Source organism: Asterias amurensis, chromosome 1 (genome assembly GCF_032118995.1).
Source record: "Asterias amurensis chromosome 1, ASM3211899v1".
Classification (NCBI taxonomy): Eukaryota; Metazoa; Echinodermata; class Asteroidea; order Forcipulatida; family Asteriidae; genus Asterias; species Asterias amurensis.
Window position 1 is genome coordinate 21114455 of NC_092648.1, and position 23460 is coordinate 21137914.

The 23460-nt window shown below is 37.4% G+C and overlaps 1 protein-coding gene across 1 annotated transcript in view; it reads right to left on the reverse strand.

Moving 5' to 3' along the window:
- Nucleotides 1-550: 550 nt before the first annotated feature.
- LOC139946113 (uncharacterized) overlaps nucleotides 551-23460 on the reverse strand; it is a 44434-nt gene continuing 21524 nt past the window's right edge. Inside the window, exons 24-29 of the mRNA XM_071943762.1 lie at nucleotides 18740-18847; nucleotides 14675-14747; nucleotides 12407-12511; nucleotides 6545-6766; nucleotides 2359-2528; nucleotides 551-946 (exon numbers count right to left, since the gene is read on the reverse strand). Of these exons, the coding sequence (XP_071799863.1) occupies nucleotides 812-946; nucleotides 2359-2528; nucleotides 6545-6766; nucleotides 12407-12511; nucleotides 14675-14747; nucleotides 18740-18847 (813 nt within the window). The 3' untranslated portion in view covers nucleotides 551-811. The remainder of the gene's footprint in view (nucleotides 947-2358; nucleotides 2529-6544; nucleotides 6767-12406; nucleotides 12512-14674; nucleotides 14748-18739; nucleotides 18848-23460) is intronic.

A 23460-nucleotide genomic window follows, 5' to 3' on the forward strand; every position in this document is an offset into this window, starting at 1 on the left:
CCTTGAGATTCAACAGATTTAATTGAGTAAAAAACAATCATTTTTGATACCCTTCACCGGTGCTTTTCAGAAAGATTCACGAATTGGCATAACAAACCACAGTTTTCAACAACAAAACTGGGTAGAAACCAACTGGCAACTTGATACAGCCATGTACCATAAACACTCTTTTACCCGAGGGCAAAATATTCACTCAAATTGAAAATCCATATTCATCATTTATTTGAGACATTCTACTATGATTCTAGATTTTTTGACCGGTCAAAGTCTGAAATGATGTTTTTCAGCTGACGATGGTGCTAACTTCTAGAATGCAAATCACGGACTATTTGGATGGATTTTGGGTGAGTGACTGGCCAGAAAACACAGGAAGGTTAGGATTGAAGATTTTTATTTATTTATTTTATTTCTTTATCTTTTTATTGTTTAAAAAAAAAAATATTTTTGAATTTATTAATTTTTAATTATTTATTTATTTATAATTTGTTATGTATTAATTTATTTATGAATTTATTTATGTTAATTAAAATAAAATAAATTCTTTCTTTGGGGGGGGGACATAATCAACTCTGACTGAAGAGGATATACTTACCCACATAATGTTTTCAGAGGTTACATCCCATATATGTTCCCTATATTATGTCATCCCTAAGTTCTGTCAACCCTATGTTCCGACACCCCTAGTGTATTTTCCTAACCCTAACCCTGGTCAAAAACTAACCCTAATACTAGTTAGTAGTCGGGGGGGGGTCAGGGAACGTAAGGGGGTGTCAACATAAAGAGCAGACACCATCTCATATCATGGTTATTGTTAGCAGACGCAAGAGGAAAGTTCTAGCCTAAAGTCCCACTTGTTGCCCCAGAAACCGGTGCAAAGGTAGCCGCCGGGTCCCCTGCTCCTGAAATCAGGTCCCGTCAGAACGTAGTCTGGAATCAGGTTGGAAAACTGAAAAAAGGGTGATATTAAAAATATTAGTCAAACTGTTTAGGAGTTTGGTCTTAAGACCACAATCAATAAAGAGCCTTATTGGCAAAGGGTCTTGGATTAAAGCTTTGATTATTTGCAATATATTTTATATTACATCAATTAAATAATCAGGCAATGAAAAGGGGAGTGGTGTGAAGTTATTTAACACTAAAAGGGTTTGGGTTAAAGCTTGGGTTAGATATTAATCAGAAAGAAGCAAACTCAATGTACTTTATGCAGTGTGACCAAATGAATCATGTCTTCTTTTAGTGATGTAAAACTGGTGCAACCCTTGGATTGAAAAGGCTCTCACTATTTTTTAGTATTATTCCTATTATTATTTAACAAAACATCAAGGATAATAAGTAAATGGCACATGCCTGGAATTTCGAAATGTTAACTGAATAGGCCTAACTACGACTCTGAAGACTTTAGGTCCACTGCCACTTGCTCCATACAAATCTAAGAATGCCAAGATTACAGAAAGCAGTGATAAAATGTCTACAAGAAAATACACAAAATACACAATCCAAGAAAAGTTCAAAATATCTCCCAGGGGAAATGGACATAATAATACACATACAACATACACAAGTACATAAACACATTCATATACATATATACTGTAGGCATAAAAATAATGCATACAAATAATGCATTCAAATATTGCAGTACAAATAAAAATACAAATTTGTGATCCGCATAAAAATACATGAAAAATACAATAGACAAGTGGTGTTTTGAAGCTTTGTATGGTATTGGAAATAAGAAGTAACTATAAATAGTAAACTTTCGGGATACAACCAAATGTACAATCTATTTTGGCATGAGTGTTGGCTCTAAGAAGACTCAGTTTGGTCTCTACGTTTCGAACAGTATACTCTGCTCGTCTTCAGGAGAATGTAATCAGACCGGCTCTTCTCAGAGAGCCAACACTATCCTCCCAAAAGAGATTTTACACATGGCTGTAACCGCAAGTTAACTATGGGTGCGTTCGTTTAGCTTCCCTGGGTCGACCCCGGTCTGCCCCGGTACGTTCGAATAGCTTTGACGGGGCTCACCCGGGTCAGCCCCTAGTGCCCTGCTAGTAGAGTGGGTCACTTGGGGGTGACCTGATGTGCATGCCGTCACCACGAGAGGGTGAGTGTGATTGTTCGATAATAGCTCTTAGGGGCTCACCCGAGTGAGCACAGCAAGGTCGACCCAGGGAAGCTAAACGAACGCACCCAATAGTTACTTCTGACAAAAAGCAAAGTTACAGCCCCGGTTTTTGACACCCGAGGCTGGAAAAACTATGGAAAGCCACAAATGCAAATCAAAAACTATGGTTCCTAATTCATGCAAACCAAATACCTCATGAGACCGAGACAAATCAAGTTGTTGCCACTTACCGGTGAGCGAGTCATGGGAGGGATGGTTGGGGCAGCAAGCTGTACCACATCCTTAAGACCATGGAGAGAAGATCCAAGCAGCACTAAGGCAAGTTTGTTGGACTGATGAGGGGCCAGGAAGAGCGCTCCGGTTCTCTCAGCTTCGAAGATACATTCTCCGAGCTCTATCCCTGAGGAGGACAAGAAACGTGGAACGGGCTAAAAGAGGGCGAGGTTGTTTTCCCCAGGTAAAATGCAACTCAGATAAAAGCAAAAACATTCTCTGTTAAATACTTATTACCTCGTGTGCTGTAGATCCCTAAAAAGCCTTCAGGCCTGCACCCTTTTAATATTAATCGAGTGAGAAATTATTGAAACCTTCGTTATTTCAGAGGGAGCCGTTTCTTACATTGTTTAATACTATCAACAGCTCTCCATTGCTCGTTACCAAGTAAGTTTTTATGCTAACAATTGTTATAAGCAGTTACCAATAGTGTCCAGCCTTTAGGCCACAATGACCTTGATCTTAAGACCAATCCCCACACTATGTTTTGAGTTGATATTCGTTCATAAGATAGGTTTGTAGGGTCCTGCCATTATTGTTCTAAAGAATTATTCCGTGGGGTTGACGGAGACATAAGACAAACTTTGTGAGGCCGTATTGTTCCTTTGACCCAACACAAAGGCGTGTGCGTAAGAATGCCATGTCTAAAACAACGCCACATTGGCTTCTCAAAAATATTACTAGAAACGCTTCCCATAAGTACCTGGACAAAACCGGGGTTGTATGGCTTACTTCCTCTCTTTAATTGAAATGGTATCACCGGAATGTACAGTTCTGACGCATTTCATCCAAAGCTAAAACAAATGTCTCTGTGAGAACTAGGAAACCATTCTTTCTATCGGATGTGTTTCAATGGGGAGGGGTAGTAAACGAGTTCTTTCAATGTATGTTTTCTTTTCTTCTTAATACCGGAACTTGGAAGTAAATTGAAGAAATCATTTTAAAATATGTAGTTGTCATTCGTGTACAACATGGCAAAACTTAATTAGTTCTTTCATAATGTAAAGTATCACACACAAAGGTATTATTACAAACAATTTGAGGCTCACAGATCTAGCCGGTGGGGGGTTTTCTTACTTTGCTGTGTTGGGGTTTCAACAAGACCAATACTTGAAGCCAATTTGGGGAGAGTGAAATAATACATTTCTGTTTTATTTATTAGAGGCACTGGACACTATTGGAGATTACTCATAATAATTGTTAGCACGAAAACTTACTTGGTAACACGTAATGGAGAACTGTTGATAGACTATCAACAGCAGTATAAAATTTTGTGAGAAACGGCTACCTCTGAAGTAAGTAGTTTTTGAGAAAGAGGTAATTTCTGACTATAATAATAAACCTTTTATCAGGCTATAGCAGATGTGATATATTGTAAGTATTCAATGCTTGTGCCTAACCACATATATATATAACAACAGCGATGTAGAGTAGAAGCTAGAGGGACAATAATTCTATAATTTATATTTCCTGAGACAAGAAAACAGTTCTTGGAAGAAACATCAGAATGGCTGTGTCCAGCAGTTGATAAACGCAGCTGCATAGTGAAGCACAAGAGACAAACAAAACCATTGGAAGAAACTCAAGTGCTACAACCGAACCAAATAATGACTCCACAGACATTTAGACTAATGAGGCTTCTATTTGCATAGGGTGGCGGGCAAGACACAGCACACAATGGGTGGAACTTAGTATTCTATTGTAAACAAAAGCTAGCTCAGCTACATCTGTGACTGCCAACCATGTTTTGTTAAATCAAAACCCATCATAATTAGGATGGGTACACTCGCACACAATGGCCGGTACGTTCTAGTTATGATAATGTTGTACAGTGAGATACATGGAACAACAGGGTGTAAGAAACATTAAAGAAGGCGGCATCGAAATAGTCATTGACACAGTCTGGTGACGTTGATTATTTTAAAGGCACCGGACACTGTTGGTAATTACTTCAAATTATTGTTAGCATAAAAACATACTTGGTAACGGGCAATGGAGAGCTGTTGATAAACATTGTGAGAAATGTCTCCCTCTGAAGTAACGTAGTTTTTGAGAAAGAGGTAATTTCTCACTCAAATAGTAAAAGACTGCGGGCCTAAAGCCCTTCATCATACATCTTAAAGCGCACAAAGTCAGGGTGTTATTCTTTCTTTATTCTCTTACAATTTCGATGACCAATTGAGTCCAAATTTTCTCAGGTCTGTTATTTTATGCATATGTCGGGATACACCAAGTGAGAACAATGGTCATTGGCAATTACCAAACATGTCCAGTGCTAGTAAGGTCAAATTCAGTTTTGTAATGCACTCAATTTCAAACAGATAGTACAGAGAGTCCACACAAAAACGGTTATGTAAAATGCGACTGTATTTGGATACCCTTCCAACCAAGGCGAATTTTGTCAACATCCAAAAGCATCCAATGACATCGCACTCATGAGTCTGAACATTCTCTTGCACTGGGAATTATTTGTCAGTTCATTCTTGAATTTCCAGGATATTTAATCAAAACGGCGACGGATTGGACCTTTTGACTGATGAAATAAATTCCCATTTGGGGAATGTAAGAAGACCCATTTCTTGTTGACATCCAATTACGTCATGTTTTCAAATTCTGTTCTGCGAGAGTATCAGTTTAAATGAAATTTTAGAGCACCATTTTAACTTGAGGGTAGCGACCCGTCACTTGTTTTCCCCCAAAAAGGAGTGACCCACAAAACAGAATTTGACCTTGGAAAGAAAGAAAAAAACAGTGGAGGAAAATAAGATGACAGAATTCCAGGGAACTTAATCCAAGCAATGATGCACATCATTTCCCCAATACGCATGATCGGCAAACAACTCTGGGTGAAATCCGATACCCCGCGAAGCACTGGCAGCCATTTTGGCGCGCTGTTTTTTAAGCAATGTTGAGACCATAACAATAAAACCTGGCATAGTTAAATGAACACTTCAGCATGGCGTCCCATCTCGGCAGCTAATTTGTATATTAAATTTTTGTTTGACCCACATTGACCGATGTGTGTTAGCACTGTATAGGCCTACTCGGTACTTTCCCGAGCTCTGTGGGGAAAAAACCCCACTAAATTGGTAAAGTCGTGGGTTCGAATCCCACCCGAGTATTATGCATGAGATTCTTTTCAGAGCTCGGGAAAGTACTGAGTATTCTGCTATTTTTGAGGGTACGATCTCCCCATAAAGAGTAAAAAATTAAGGTTGCTCATTGGCCAAACCTTTTGCAAAAGGTATCTAAATAATAATGATATATATACAGCTGTGTGCTTTCATTATGTTTACCCTTATGGTAGCATATGACGTCAATGAAGAAGGCCTACTAAAAACTATCAAACAAGGGTTCGTAGAACGATCTTGGGCAGGAAACCACTTTTAATGATGCTCTAATTGCTTAGGACTTGACTCACTGGCTGGGAGAAGGAGAAATCATAGTGAACACTTTGCCAAAAGACTTGTTAAAAAACTCTCGTTTGCAATCTCCAACTCAACACCCCCCCTCCCTCCTCCTACCGACCAGAGAGTGTCCGTGGTAGGAATATTCTACTCCTCCAATGAGAACTGCACACGTTTTAAAAACAGTCCGGTCCCTTCATTATTGTTAACATTTTAAATAAATAACTTGTTGTTTGTGTTAATGTTTTGATATTTATTTTTACATTTTTAAATGTCGTTAATCTTTGCACAGACGCATGCAATTTGGCCCTTGGAACACGACGTGTTGTTTTAAAGACACTAGACACTATTGTTAACTGTCAAAGACCAGTCTTCTCACTTGGTGTATCTCAACATAATATACATAAAATAACAAACCTGTGAAAATTTGAGCTCAATCGGTCGTCGAAGTTCCCAGATAATAATGAGGAAAAACAAACACCCTTGTCACACGAAGTCGTGTGCTTTCAGATGCTTGATTTCGAGACCTCAAATTCTAAATCTGAGGTCTGGAACCCAAATTCGTTGAAAATTACTTCTTTCTTGAAAATTATGTTACTTCAGAGGGAGCCGTATTATACTATCACTAGCTCCCCATGACTTGGTACAATGTAAGGTTTAATGCTAATAACTATTTTGAGCAATTACCAATAGTGTCCACTGCCTTTAATAAAATAAAATAAAAGAATGGACATACCTCGTTCGGTCGTTCTCAGTGGAACTTTATCTAAGAAGTGATTCGACCATGAGTTCTCCTTAGGTCCTCCAATGAGGATTAAGTTGTAGTTTTTGGATGCCTCCTCGCTAAGCTGTTTGTCTTCAATCACTGAAGCAATGGCATCTGAAGTGATATAGAAGAGATTGGCGATGTACACTGCCTGTTGTCGAAGATCAACGCTTCTGGTTCTATCCAGTGTTCCTGGTGAGGGGAGATTTAAACAAATTTAGAATGATCAGTATAGATGAAGCTAACATGATTCGAAACGATGTGGATCTAGAAATGAAATATTTAATATCTATAGTCTTAGGTTCAAAGGACTGTGGATGCAGAAACAGACGTGAAAAAAGTTCAACTTATTTGCATATGAGAGAACAAGAAAGCGAATTGACTATTCTAATACTAAACAAATTTCGATTCTGAAATTATTACAGTGTAGTGCAAATTTTAGGCGATGCGGCACGTTGACCCCCCCCCCCCCCACCTCCCAAATGGTGAACGAGCGTGCATACAAGACAGTATATACCAACCTATTTCAAAAGTTTGGTACATAATGACACATCATTTGAAATACCTCAATTTAAAGACTGTCCAAAATATACTTGACAGTTGTTTGCCGATTAATATACATGTAATTCAATTGTTGAAACTTTGTGTTCAAACATGCTGTTACTGAATGTCAATTTTATGCAATTTGTTACCCTTTAATATCTATGCCTAAGGCATTTCATTCACAAGGATAGTTCATTCATTATTTTCAAATGTCTTTCTGAAACAAAACTTTAAAAAGGTGTTTTTCATGGCTATTAAATATTTATAAATAATACGTTTAATTCCATTGTTCAATACTATATGGATCTCTCTGTCATCAATTTGACACAAACTGTTAAAATGACGAAACGAGTGTACGGCACGCAGCATTCATCAATAATGCATAAAGTCAACTTCTGTTCAATGCAGAATTCAATTTATGTCAGTCTCAACTATTAAAGGGAGACAGAACAGTTTATCAAATAAAAAGCACCCCTTCAAATCATCTGGTCTCCAAATATAAATGCAAATATCATGGAAATTTCATTCAAGTTTAATGGCATTCTCGCTTTTCAGAGAAACATGTGTGAAGCTGCGGTATGCTCTGAAATGTTTCACACATAATTTTATTTCAGAGGACCCACTGGTTTCCATAGTGTTATAGCTTCTATAAGCATGTCAGTTTCAAACCTTTCATTTATTTTTCATACAAAAATCACACTAGAATTTATACACACCCTGTCTGTGTGTGATAATCGTGCGATTTAAAGAAAAAAAAAAAAAAAGTGCTGCTTGAGTGTTGATCATATTTCTTGACACTCAACTGTCACCATTGCCCACGGTCTCGGGTCTCAGAGCTAGCAGCCACTTCAAAAAATATGAGTTTTACACAATCATTCCCCGCGAACAAAATCCCAGAAGAAATGCCCTTTACTCAAGAATAGATGACCTTGTCCCGAATGATGTATTCATATTGTCTACAATCGTTCTAGGCGCCTTGGTGGTTAGCACCATGTGTGTTACAAGGAATTATTATTATGTGGAGAAAGAAAGAGACAAAAAATATTACCCACTCATGTCACCACTCCCCACCAGCGAAGATTTTGACATTTGTGAAATCTAATAAAGAATTTCTCTGATTTGATAAGGACTGTGCACGTTCTGATATGTCCATATCGGAGTCTTTCTGTAAAGACAGAGCAGCTAAAATTACCAAGACTACTTTTTAGAGTATTGATAAATATTTATATTTTATATATTATATAAAAACAAGCCAGTTAATCTTTTATTAGCTGAAACATATTGTATATGTTTTTATTTAGCAGAATGTTATGATGTACTTATATGCGCTCTTATATTAACCTGGCTACTCCTTTGGCAAAGTGGTGTTTTTCATTTACATCCTGCCTGTTAAAGGGAAGGCACACGTTTGATAATTACTCAAAACAATCATTAACTTTAAAAATGACTTGGTAACGAGCATTGGAGAACATTGTGAGAAACAGCTCCCTCTGAAGTAGCATAGATGTTGAGAAACAGGTAATTTCTCACTAAAATAATAAAAGACTTCTAGCTAGAAGTCTTTATTCCTTTCTGAAAGCACACAAATTCGTCCAACAAGGGTGTTTTTTCTCTCATCATTTTCTCGCAACTTCGATGACCAATTTAGCTCAAATTTTCACAGGCTTGTTATTTTATGCTTATGTTGGGATACGCCAAGTGAGAAGACTGGTCTTTGACAATTACCAAACGTGTACCTTCCCTTTAAAGGCAAAATATGCCTTTGGTTTTTGAAACTATTCGATTGTTTCAATCGTTATATATGTATACAAGAAAACTAACGTGTGAAAAAAGATGGTCTTGTTTTTGAGACATCGCCGAAAATCCGGAAAGAACATGTCCACAAGAAGAATAATCCCTAATAGAAATACAGAATCTAAGTAGCGTTACTCTCAAATTCTTTCAAGTAAAAAGGTTCCCGAATAGATCACAGTACTCGAACATCATCGGAGCTCTGCGATAAATTCTATATAGACCGATTTCACTATAAAGTTCGTGATATCATTGCTATACTCATTATCGGTTATGCAGTTAGTGGTGGATATCTGGTGATGACAAATAAGCGTCCGTAAAAAAAAAATGTGTAATCGTAAAGTAGGGTTCAGATGCTGGTATGTCCTCCGCTTAGAATGTGTTGTTATGAGGGGCTCAAAGGTCATGGTCAAACTGAGTTTTGTGATGCACTCATTCTCCAATTGATAGAGTCCTCATGTAAGTGGTGAAATAATTACAAGTCAATTATAACCATACGTCTTTGTTTGACACTCTTTCAGAACGCAAGTCAAGAAGTCAAATTCAATGCCTTTTTTGAATATCGTCAACATTCAAGAACGAACTGTTAAAAAAGTCCTTGTACAAAACAATTAACAAATCATTACACTTATGTGACGTCACGGACCGTTTTGTTTGACTTTGAAAACAAATTTGCATTTGAATGGTATTTAAACACCGTTGCATTTTACACTATTAGGTCATACAATTTCAATGTCTTTTTCCAGTGTCATGGAGGACTCATGAGTGGATCATCAAACTGAATTTATTCCCCATCGTGGTCGTCAATGTTTGAAGTACACGGCAGTGTACTTTCTTTACATATTTTTTTCCCATTTTAATACCCACCTGTATAATAAAAAACAAACATCCAAAGTGATAAACAGAGCCGCATATATATATGCTAATGTGTTACAATATACATACTAATATGCAGGTAGTGGCAATTACAATTTGAATTCTGGGTTACTCTCCAGGAATCAAGTGGAGTTTCAGCCTTGTTTATGAAGGAACAAAATATGCCGTCAAATTTATACTGGTATGCTCCGACCAGATTACCACCCTCGACAAAAATACACATAAATACAACAAATACACACAACCAGCAACAACAGCAAGCCAACATCTGTCGATCTTAAAATTAGCTTCAGTACAAAACGAGTATCAGATAAAAAATGCAAAAGTAACAGTATAACTGCCATGTCTCATATACTTTAAAGTCACCTGGAAGTGGTATTTTTTCAAAATAAAGCTTTTGTCACTAATATATGTGTTTTGATGAGTGGAATGTGAATAAACAGTTAACTAAGGTTTTAAAAAATTAGTTCTTATGTTATTTACAAATTTAAGATTAGACCCCGACCCGAGAGGGCGCTGTTCGTGACGTCAATCGAGGCAGACTTTGCCTGCAACGCGTAGAGTAAACACACTTGCAAAGTACATGTACGGACTAAGTCGTGAGTTTGTACATTCCAAAAAAAGATTTTTTTTTGTTTTTTCCGGCAATGCCGACCAGGTGTATTGCTGCTGAATGCAGAAAAGAACTTTTTGAAATGTACCAACTCACGAATTGGACGTACATGTACTTTGCACGTGTGTTTACTGTACCGATGCAGGCAAAGTCTGCCTCTATTGACGTCACAAAAGGGGTAGGCGGAGTCAGCCCCCAAACAACTTTATATATTTTTTTAACATATAAATCGTGACAAACAATTACTAAAAAAAATTGTTTTATTGTTCGTAAGCATATACTCTTATGTTTGAAAGAAAAAAATCTATTTCCAGGTGACTTTAACTTACTAAATAATCCATTGGACACCCACTTTATTGTCATCGTCCGTAAACCGTCTTCAGGTTTGCTACCATACATATTTCATTACTGGTGTAAGAGCAGTGTTGGAAGCTAATTATATAATATAACAATGATCTATGCATTTATGCAGCGTTCACTGTCAAGGGCTTTCAAGGTTTTCAAGAAAGATTTTCAAACAAAAAATGTTTCCGCAAGGTTTTCAGACTGACGGAGAATTTCAAATAAAACACCTCAGCAAAACAATAAGTCTGAAAAAGGTGAGTTTTGAGCGAAGCTTTGAGTTTAGTAAGAGATGGCATGACGTACTTGATAAGGAAGATTATTCCAAAGGTTTGGAGCAGCTGCATGCATAAATACGGAGGCTTATTGAATACACATGAATACAAACTCTAATGTGTACGTACACGATGGGTTTTTGTGTACGTACACGATAAGAGAGAGATTTTGTTTTATTTTGCTTCCGTACATAAAGACTTTCGGCAGATGAAAAAACATGGTAGAGGTTTTTGTAAGAATCCTGGTACTTAGAGCATGAGCGAAGTGAACTGTTTAGCTGGTAGGTGATATAGGTTCACTGACATGAAGCGCTTTAGATATCAGCCATCCCTGGATTCTTTTCAATACCATGGCATTTTCGCGTAATCAAAAAGTAGTTCTGACCCAGGGCCCAACTTAATAAAGCCTGTAAGCACAAGAACTGTCTGAACACAGAATAGTTTTGCTCAGCACAATCAGGTTACCAGCCCAAATAACATTAAATTTGCCATGTTGTGGCTGGTGCCCGACTCAGTTCTTGCTTATAAGAAAATTTGTCGATCGGTATTTTCTGCCTTTTTTAAACTTGGGCCCAGGGCCCAGTTTCGTAGGGCTGCTTAAGTAGAAAATATTGACCATCTAGAAGAAAAACTACTTAACAATTAACTGCTTATCAATCACAAATTGTACATGTGACATGGTAGTTTGGATGGTATCCTTACTGTGGTAATAACAACATTCTGGTGCTTAGCTACTTGTGTGCTTAAGCAGCTCTATGAATATGGGCCCTTCTCTCAGCGTGAAGCAATGCTTAAACAAAACTAAAGTATCAACTGTTAAAACTAACAGGAACATATGGTCGCATGTTTTTTATTGTGGAAATTGTCAGAGAATATTTTCCTTTATACAAGTAGAAGCTACATTTAAAAAAATAAGTTACATTGGTGACAGAATGTTTTTTTAGACTGTATGGCTTTGATATTTGTTTACTTTAATATTTATCAATGTAGCTGCACAGTGGCACAGTTCCTGCAAGCAAACTGCAGGGCATGATGGGGCCGGGAACACTCGGCTTGGAAAATTATCGGTCGGAGAGAAAAAAAATGCTTTGGAATAAAAGGGTCACATGGTGTAGAGTTACTCTGTGTAGACATCAAAATTCTACGACTCCGGAAAATACATCAGATACGACCGAAATATGATATTGACTCTACTAGCAAGGCAAATGTCAAACCCCATAATGGTTTCTGTGTGTATGCATCCAGCCCACATGACTTTGTACTGATGGGGTGGAGGGGGGGGGGGGGGTGAGAGAGATTCTACACACAAGAGATCGTTTTGTAGAAAAGAGTAATTTATCAGTGTAAGGGGTTGACCCAGACTAGCTCTCTCCGATGGAGGGATGAACTTACCCGTTACAATGAGAAATTTATCCTCAGCGATTCTTCTAGCCGGGCCGAGATTGGAGAGCACTCTTCTCTGTCTATCTGCTGCGGGATCACATTCAAGCCACAACCCTAGCAACAAGGACAATGAAGAGGAAAACAACATGAAGACAAACACTTAACTTTACTTAACTTAAATGCATTTATAAAGCGCTTTAACACTGTTTGAAAGCGCTGAAAAGTCAAGAAAAACATTAAAATGCCGGATTAAAAAAACATGAGCAAAATTAGCAATATGTTTTTTTTTAAATACAAAACTGTTAAAAAAGTAGCAAAAATTTAGTAAAAACATTGCATTACAAAAATACAAATTATACAGAATAAAATACAAAATAATAAGCGTCAGGCGAACCCAGAGTAAATCAACCCCACTATACTGATAAAAAGGAGACAAAATTGAAAAAAGGGTAAGATCTCCTCTGCGACCGCAAAACACACACTATAAAAATTTACATGACAAACACGTTCTTTAGAGCTAAAATTAGAACTAGAATCGATATTGGCCACGTCACAAATATACAGAAATTTATTTTTTCCGTTCGCACATATTAGAAATAAAACCATTATTAAGGACCTGTCACACCTTGTGACAGGGCCTTAAGTTAGAGACAATTGATTACAACGTTACACTATTGAGAGGACAGAAATATACACACTCAAACAAAATATCTACCTTAATAGAGCAAATTGGAATGGGGGATGTAAGTAGGAGTGCGTATATTGAACAATTAAACATAAGAAAGACCGTCACAGCAGAAATGATTTTCGATGGTTTGCTGGCATAAACGTACCCAAACAATAGCTTAATATTATAGTATCAAGTGGAGATGAGAATAATTGGTTATGATTTGTGTTACCCAATGAATCACAATAAAAGCAAAACAATTTTTTATATCTTCATATTTTTCCCTTGCAGTCAGACGTACTGTTTGCATTGTATTTTAGAATTTAACCTTTTCAAAATTACAACATAAATTTGTGCACGTATATTAATATAAATTTTAACGTCCTCATTCAAATTTATATTTATATTGTTATATTTATATTCATTTCAACTCTGAATGAAAAGGACAGTAATTAAAAGTACAGCAACTTTTGGCAGGAGCTTGACTATTTTTGTAGTCTTGGGGGAGCAGGGCGACATACGCCAAAGAAATGCAAATCGGTATAAAAGTTACTTATAAATAGCACTTGAACTTCAAGACATATTGTAAGGCTATGAATAGAACTACGCACTATTGACGTCACTATTGCTAAAAATAATACCAGGACATCAGACAAACATTCTACCACATTCATGTGATCGCCGTATCGTCGTGCCAGACCACAGTACAGCAAAGCCCACACGAGTCACATAACGCGCCAACCTTAGTGAAATTTGACACGTTGTCTGTACGAAGCTTCTATTTTTAGCATTTTGTGCAAAGTGCTATTGACAAGTAAAATTTCTGTTCTTTCAAATCACAGATTGATTAGCATTTTCCCGGTTTGTTCATATTAAAACACGGGGTAAGCTGCTACAAAAGAGTAGCTGCACGTTTACACTTTACAAGAAAACAAATTTACATTCCAGAATAAAAAGAGCAGAAGCACAAGATGACAACAGCTTTTAAAAAACCCTATAATATATCCTATAGTTTCACCAATCAATACGTTATTACATTATTCTCGTTTTCATGTTATCGGTGTAGGATTCGAGCTCCCTCTAGCTACCGAGCGATCTCGGTGGTCTAGTGGGAAGACATCTGCTCTAGAATGGCAATGCCCGTGGGTTCAAATCCCACCCCAGTAATATCACGCATGATATTTTGTTCCTTGGAAAAAAAAAGTAGGTCAATTTTATAGAGTGCAAAGGTTGACCTACATGTGCACAATTTGTCTGACTTTTTCAAGGGCAAAAAAAATAAATCGAAATTCAGACTAAAGTAGAGAGACTATCATGCCTGTAATATGCCCGTGTGTGTAGTGTTTTCCCAGTTCGTTATACGGTAAAACACATCTGTGTATGGGTAAAACCAAAACATTCAAAAAACAAAAAACTAAATTCATGTTTTGTTTCATATTTTTGTTAGATCTCAATTCGGTGCTTTTTGGAAACCTCCATCCACACACTCATGTAGGCCTACCAGAATTGCAGTTATATAATATATCACAGACTTGCAGTTATTCAAATAATTAAGAACATAACACGAGTGGTGGAAATATGTTTTGTGAAAAATAAAGAGGATGACATACCCCGGTCATTGCGACACACTGCCATGTCTCCATTCAGCTCTTCTGACTCAAGAACCAACTGTTGGTCATCTACCTGAAATAAAAGTTACCGCTTTATAATAACTGAAGGTATCATCATACATGTACATTACTGTTAATAGCTGAAAAGTAAAAAACAACAAAATAACAGTGGGTTTCAATGCATTGCATGGAGAGGATCAATGTATATTCAGTGTGCGGTAACACCGATTGATGTATAGATAAAATAAACATCAGGACAATTCAGGAGGGATGAACAAATTTTAAGGTGTTTATGGCAGCCCCAAACAAGGACAGAAAGCTAGATATCCCCTATAAAGGATTACATCAAACTCCTAAGGAAGAAACTACATGAAGAACTGTGCTATACAGCACTATAGTATGGCAGCGTGATGACGTCATAATATAACGGTCCATTAGTAATGGTGTCTAGTTTAGAAAAGTTATCCATTTTATAGTAACTCAACCAATGGTGTAGCATCGCTGTAATTGGATCCACAGCAAGTGGTCCATGTCAACTTGAATTCATGTACAAACATGACCGAGTTCCGATATTCTCTTCTCTCACTGCAGGATGATATGGCTCTCAGAAGCCTGCATCAAGAATAGCCTGCCTAGTAATGTCCCGGTTAAAAAAAAAACATTTTCAACGATTGGCATTTTGCAAAATCAAATCATATCATTTCACCATTGGGCAATAAGAAATAATTCTTTGAAAACCACCTGAACGTCTCTACGTAATAGCAAGAATACCCTGAAAGATTGATCTGATTGCGCAGCAGTTTGCAGTTCTCGATTTCAAGAAAATCTTGAATTCCAGCATACACTCTATCTATATACGGAAACATCTTAGGGCACTTGTGCTATTTGAGTCTAATCCAAACAGTTCTCCAAGACATTCACGCTAATAATTGTCCACACATAGAAACATTTAGATTGACTCAAAGCTACATTTATGACAAAATGGTGCGTTCATTCTTTCAAGGTCATGTCCAGCAAGGCAAATCTCAGAAAACAACTTCAATCCCGGCCAAAATGCTTGGGCCACACATTCCTAACGTTATATAAAACCATGCCGTGTCCACTTCCCAAAGACAATAATTAATTTCTCCCCGACCCCCGTTCAATGTTGACTGGTAACTAAGAAGAAGACCGGCAATTGGAACCAAAAATTGAAAGGGGGCAGGGGGGCAACGAGATATGGCCGGGATTGTAGGTTACAAACCAGCATAATAACCACCATACAGTAACATTCAACCACCGCGCACTTGAAAGTTAAGAAAACCTCACATATTTTTCCTGCAAATTCAGCGTCTAATTTATTCCGTGGTCTTGTCGTTTACAATTACGCAGCATAACAAATTTAGACTTTAATCGCGAGAGGCTGGCAGAATAAGTTTCTCCTGACACATCGCCCATCGAAAAGGTGACCAAGCTGAACCAAATACGAGGATATATTAATTCTACACTGAAACCCTAGGGGCTGTTTTCACAGCATCGGTCTTGTTTTTTCATCTAGGCTATGCCAAGTGACAAATGTTTAATACACACACTCTTAAAGGGAACCACTTAGGATTTTTGGGGGAAGGTGTTTTTTCATTTTATTTAATACAGCATGCCTTTTGGAGGAGTGTGGTCATTCCAGCCAGGTTTAACACGAATAACACCACCAAATTTATGTTGTTCATGGTGTGGACGATCATTATCACGTAAAAACTATTTTAATAAACCCTCGTTTTAAAGAGGCTCTGCTTACAAAGAGTACATTCTAAAGCCCCGAATCTCATTTCTGCGTTGTGTTTCTTTGTTTTGCTGTCCTCACATAGCAAACGTTCTGTTATATGACAGTCACATCAGGATCTTCCTATCACAAGAATCGACTGTTCAAGTAAACCTGCAGGTAAAACCATGTGTAAATCTCTTTCTGGAAGGAGTGCTGGCTCTGAAAAGAGCCGTTGTGGTCTCGTTTCAATTTCTGCATTCTGACGATGAGCAGAGTATACTCGGTAAACTGTCTGAAACGTCGAGACCATAATTCCAGTTCTTCTAAGAGTCACACACCTCCCAAAAGATATGTATACAACCGTTGTACCTGTAAGTTTTACAAGTACATGTACTATAATAGTCATGTCCCATCATATAATCACATTAATCTTTATGTTATAACAAATGTGACGATTGTGAATTTGTAACTTCGTTATTAATCATTTTAACTAATACTTTCATTACATTTTCTATACATTATTGCAGAATGAATGCAAGAAAAACTTGCACATGTTCTTTTTTGTGATTTATTTCCTTACAGTTGAGTGAATTGAGAGGAGTAATGGGTCTGTGATAATATCAAAAGGGACCAGGAACATGTTGCAATGTGCCTAACCATCCTTGCAGTATGTAAGTCTGACCATCTGATGCACACACAGGAAGAAGTTTGTCAATAGTGTTAAAATATGCATACATAATAACACGACACTAAAGGTGTAATCAACAAAAGTCGCAGACAGTGTTTACTTTTTTTTGGATCAACTATATGATATGATATATAATCTGTGAAATTTGGGGCTTAGTGCTATTATTTTGTTTCACTAATTTTATTTATGGTACTATTTATTATTAAGGTATTTTTTATTTTGGTTTTTATTTATATTATGCTAATTTTTTGTGTTCATTTATTTATTTTATGTTAGCGCGGGGGGGGGAGGGGTGCACAACATCCACAGTTAAGCAGGTTTTAGAAATTGGAACATGGCTACTGCATAGAGCAGTATCATGTCTTTTCTAAACACGTCATGTTCATTGAGGTTGAATAAAATTACACAAAAGTGTCATTATATACACTTGTTCTGACAGAATATCCTATGACAAAACTGTATCACCCACATGTAACCTAACTTGAGATCCAGCAGCCGATTTCACGAAACGCTAGGATTAATCCTATCGCGAGTTAAACCGAGTTACTCGTCCTAACTTAGGATCCTAGCTGCTATTGTTAAAGAACTTAAATCGTCCCAAGTCCAAAGATTAATCATAAGTTAGGAAGAGTTTGGTGAAATCGACGGCTGGTGAGTAGAGGTAGAAGCTTTACCCAGCTCCGTAACAAAATTACCTTGCAAAAAACAGCGCCCTCTATCGACAATGTGCCATCAAAACAACCTGAACAATTTCTGGTTCTCAAATAAAAAAAATTATTGATGTATAATGGAGAGAGCGAGCTCGCCGGGAGATGCGACGTAATCGGTTTGGCAAATATGCGAAGCAAAGTACAAGTGGTAAAGTACACAGTGTGGCTGTGTACACAGCGTTGTCAGACGCAGGAGGTTGATCAAGAATTATTACTCTTAATTAACATTTCGCCAATAAGTGAAGCTACCAGGTTTGCTTTTGTGGACCCTGCCCCTGTGGCTCTGCACATTAATTTCCATAGAAAGACATTGTGTGGTTTGAGTGCGGTCATTCAATTAATCATTTGAAGATTTTGTTTTCTAAGAATGCTAAAAAAAAAAAACCAGTCGTATAATAGTAACTGTACAAAAGAACTTTTCCGTCTAAAATGGTGGTATCTTTAATCAATTGCATTTCAAAAAAGTACCAAGAGACATAAAGGACGTTTAAAACAAAACAGCACATGAACTGTAGTAACTTCTTTTTGTTTTAATGTAAGCAAACATTCAATAAAGATATCGCAGGTGGGCTTTAAAGGTGTGCTTGATTATAAGGAGTTGGGGGTTGTATGCTCCCCAGTGAGGTGAGAAAGTTTGAGGAACGGACTAAGTATGCCTGATGAACAGGGATAATACCTTGATCTAGCCATTAGGATGTGCGCTATATAATTATGTGCGCTATATAAAAAGAACAAAGTACTATCAAAAGAATGTGATGATGTACGTTCAATATACTTAATACCTTGGAACAGATGTCAGGGTTACTAAAGGAAAGGTCGGGTTATTTTAAAGACTAGCAATCATCTCTCATGAGGGATGTAGGGTAATGCATTGCCCCAATTTTCTGACCCTCGCAAAATAAAAATTGAGCTTTTAAAAAAAATACCTGAATGGTCTCTGCTCTGCAATGGCGGGAGAGGTTGCTTCCTTGTGAAATCTTGAAGGCCTCAACATTGCTCGTCGTAAGGCTGGCACGCTCGCCTCTCAATGTTATCTAAGAGATTGGGAAGATAAGAGCATTTGCCATTCAAAAACCATAAGGAACTAGCCCCCAGCAATCAAAATACTTGTTTTTTTCTAAATGTCTCCGAGTGTTTATTTGTTTTCCCGACGTTCTCTGGGTTGTATCAGAATGAAATATTTTTTCCCGTCAATAAGATTTAAGGTGGGAGGGAGGAAGGGGGGTTAGGTACCCTTGAAGAGTCTGGACTGGAAGATCAAATCTCGACTCGAGCAAAATTCATTAAATCAAAGCTAATCATTTCTGAGGCTGGGTGGGATTTAAGGGAAGCCCTTAAGCAGAGTTTGGAGTCGCTAAGACGTGGTGGGTTGACTCCTTTAAAGGGCACACACACCGTGTAAACTTACCGGTGCGGATATTTTTTAAGATCAATATTAAGGTTGCTTAACACTACCTTCCAACATATAATGTCCTTTGTTCCTATTTTTGTTTCTTTCCCCTTTTCACCCTTTTTTGTTGTTTAGGGATTGATATTGATAATGGTTGCCTAAAGATAGCTTATCTTCGGGCCCCTATATAAAAGGCCGGAGGGACTTTAGACTAAAAGATAAAAACAACAAAATGCACTGGAAATAATCTACATTTATTGAAAACAACAATGAAAATACTAAAATTCAGAATCACATGAGATTTAGCAAACATTACTTTACATCCACTAGTTAAAACGGGTTGAAAAGTACATGTATGCTACACCATAAGCCCTATAATAAGGACCGCTTTTTAACACAACCACAAACCCTCCTTTCATAAAAAATGTGTGTTTGTTATGAAACAAAATATCCTGACAACCCACAGAATTGTCTTTACTTCTTTGGTTATTCTATACATTGAAACTAACAAGCCATAGGCCCTACCCCCCCCCCCCCCCCCGAAAAAAATAAAAGAACAAAAACATTTGTCAATTCAACTTAAAAAAACTGGTTTACCTCACACCTCTTATTGGTTGATTCTTAAGAATGCTTGTTCACAACTATTGAACTTTCTGTGTTTCTCTGAGTGTCTTTGAACTAGATTGATGGCGCTCGACGATATTGGATTAGACTGGGATTCTAGTGAAAGTACAACACCTAATCCTCACAAGCTTGACTCTTTAAGAAGACTGGGGATCCCTTTTCAGAATCAACAGAACCTCCCTGATAATCCAGCTTTGGTTTCATCAGTCAAGCAAACCACACAGAGTATCCATTCCAAAATTATAATAGTAGCTATCGTTCACAGCTACGACCAAAATACATCGGGCCTTTTCGAAACCACGACTTCGGCTTTGGATTCGGCTTCAGGCTCTGTTCTCTCATCTGAGCCCTGTACGCAAATAAAAGCACGCGCAATCGCAAAACAACTGCGGGTACAAGCTAACCTGAGCCGAATCTAGAGCCGGAGCAGTGGTTTCGAAAAGGGCCTAAGACTGAAACGGGTATCTCTTAACCCAATGTTATGGAGCAGCTTAAAGGCATACAAACTTTCTGCTTAGCAGTAAAGAGCAGGAAACCAGTCACAGTTATTACATGTTGCAATTATTGGTTTCCCATGTTTTATTATTATTTGATAAACAAAATAACAAAAGATCTTATCAATCCATCCGGCCATTTTTGAGAGACAAAACAATGTGTTTTCCCTTCTCTTGCAGTGGAATACTAAATTTAGTGTCTAGAGCATCCTTTTACGACAGAGTAAAATGTTGAAATAAGATTTAACGATGAGCAAGCTGAAATTCAATTCTGTCCTCCCATGATAAAGTACATGTCCATAATAAACCATCAGTTGACGTGAATGGCAAACATTGCTCTTTTGACAACGCTGCAGATCACTCACAGGTAGCTTCCAATGTGACAGCCACTGAATAAGTTACCATGGTACCGACTTGCACAACGGTGCGTCGTAGCCATAGCAACACCCATCAATTACCCAATGTTACTAAGGCAAATACTATATCCTATGATACATGTACAATCTGATCTGTTGAACTCTGAACGTACATGCTAGCTAGCGCACTGATGGTTCCCAGTGTTTACATGTTGCCATGGTGTCTATTATGTATGGAGCGAGGGCGGGGCCGGACATTAAACAGAACAATTATTTCAATCTCATTGATTATTCAATTTACATGTCAATGTTATCCAAAATGGCTTGTTGTGTTTTGACAACATAATTATTATGGAGCGAAAAGGTAAATAAAATAAAAGATGGTTAAACAAAACTGTATTCAGTTATTTGTTATCATGTATCTCTTCAAAATGTTCGAACAATTTGGATTTCACTCAAAAATTGTAATCAAGGGGCTATTCAACTGCAGATATCATATAGCATCGTCTGCCAGTACTGTGATGCAATACGTCAGACATACACTGAGTATACATCGGTAAAAGGGTGAACAACTAATACAAGGCTTTATCCCGATGCAAAAATAACATATATATATAAAGCATTCACTTAAAACAACACATCATTTTTCCAACCAATAATGTTGACGTAACTTTTACAAAAGAAAATCCGCAGAAATTACGTATACGCCTAACGGACAACGGACGCAAAGGACAAGTAAAACCCAACAGTGGTGCTTTCAGAATTTAAAGGGACATATCGAACATTATATTATACTTTTGAAAGACCATCCATTTCATAACAAACGCTTTTCATAGCCAAAATCCGAAATTAACGTGTTCCTTTAAAGGCACTGGACACCTTTGGTAATTACACAAAATAATTGTTAGCATAAAAACTAACTTGGTACGAGCAATGGAGAGCAGTTAATAGTGTAAAGCATTGTGAGAAACGGCTCCCTCTGAAACAACGTAGTTTTTTAACAAGATGTAGTTTCTCATTCAATTGAATCTAAAAAATACTTCAGGCCTGAAGCCCGTTTTAGGCATCTGGAAAGCAAACTAATTTATGCAACAAAGGTGTTTTTTCTTTCATTTTTCTCTCGCAACTTTGATGACCAATTGAGTTCAAACTTTCACAGATTTGTTATGTTATGCATAATGTTGATATACACCAAGTGAGAATACTGATCTTTGACAATTATCAAAGGTGTCCAATTCCGTTAAACGGACACTCATTACATGACAACGATAGTAAATACACTGAGCAGCACTAACACTGAGCCTGCTCCTTCCTAACGTAAGTCCCTGGTAGGTAAATAAAACTGATTGGTCGTGACTGCAAGCCTAGTCCCCAGGCTACCACTCTGTGAGACACACAACAAATAGCGTGAGGTAACACTTGGTACTGGAGGCTATTTAAAGGCAACCAGTTTCAGTCAATCTCCATGAAGAGAATCCATTCACATTTGAATGTTCAAAATATGATTCTTATGGATCGTAAGAAAATTTTCGAATTATGGCCGATGTGCTACCAAAGTACTCCGGCAGCATGCACTGCAGTTGGTTGCCTGTAAAATTTGCCTGGTGTGACAGGGCCCTTACACAAATAAATTAAGAAAACTGCCATCTTTTTGTCAATATTCGTGTTTTTTTTTGTCCCTTTATTAGTTCCCTCGGTCAGCCGTGTTCTTGCCTTTTCTGTGAACAATCAGCTATTACCCCCACCGTTCCCAGTCCACCATTGGATTGAATGCTTTCATGATAGATCCTTCACTCGTGTCTTTTTGATTGATGCAAGAGTTAGCATATATTTATTTATCCACATTTTTTGACAATACAATAATTACAACCAGCAGAGGCCATCCAGGGAAAGGCAAAGCATTTTTGTTTTAACTGTCACAGAAAAAATGGGGGACTTCCCAGACCTTGCTCATTTAAAAGAGTTAAAAATAAATAATAATAATAATAATAATAATAATTAGAGATTTATAAAGCGCACATATAGATGTGCTTCTTAAATTTGAGAAACTATGGCATCCAAGGCGCACAAGACAAAAACACTAGAAACAGTAATTAGCAAAATAATGACAAGTATGGAAATGACAGTTAATCGCTGGATTCCTTCATGAGGTGTAAAATAAAAAAATCTAAAATTGTAGTGAAAAGTAAAAGAAAATATTGCAACTAAGAACATCGCACTGTGCCTGCGCCAGTCTGAAGATTTTTGTTTTCATGAAGGGCATTGTTCATTTTTCCACCATGAATAATCAAACTCTATAACTATATTAGCTAAGTATCTCGAATACCTTAATCACCACACATCAAGATGAAAGAAAGGCAAGATTCGTTGCCATGGTAACGCCTGAGTGAGGACAGGGACACACTTGGTTTTTTCAATATAAAGGCAACATGCACAAAAAGGAAATCAGAATCTAATTTGGGGCCAATACTTTGGGGAATTAAACTGAGCGGATAAACGTTGAAAGACTAATCAACGAATCACAAATCCCAATGGGAAAATAAATAAAGCGTTGAAGCGTACCATCTGCTCGGAAAATGTCATTGTGTGCAAATACAACGTAATATGTATATTATGTACATTTATTTCAATTCAGTTTAAAGGATGCATCATTATGTTTCGAGGCCGGAGTGGTAGAAGCAAGTGGGGGGAAACGAACTCCATTGGAGCTCAGTGAAAACCAATAGCCAAACAATTTAAACACGCTTGCATGCAACCATTAACAGCAACAACCACAACAACTT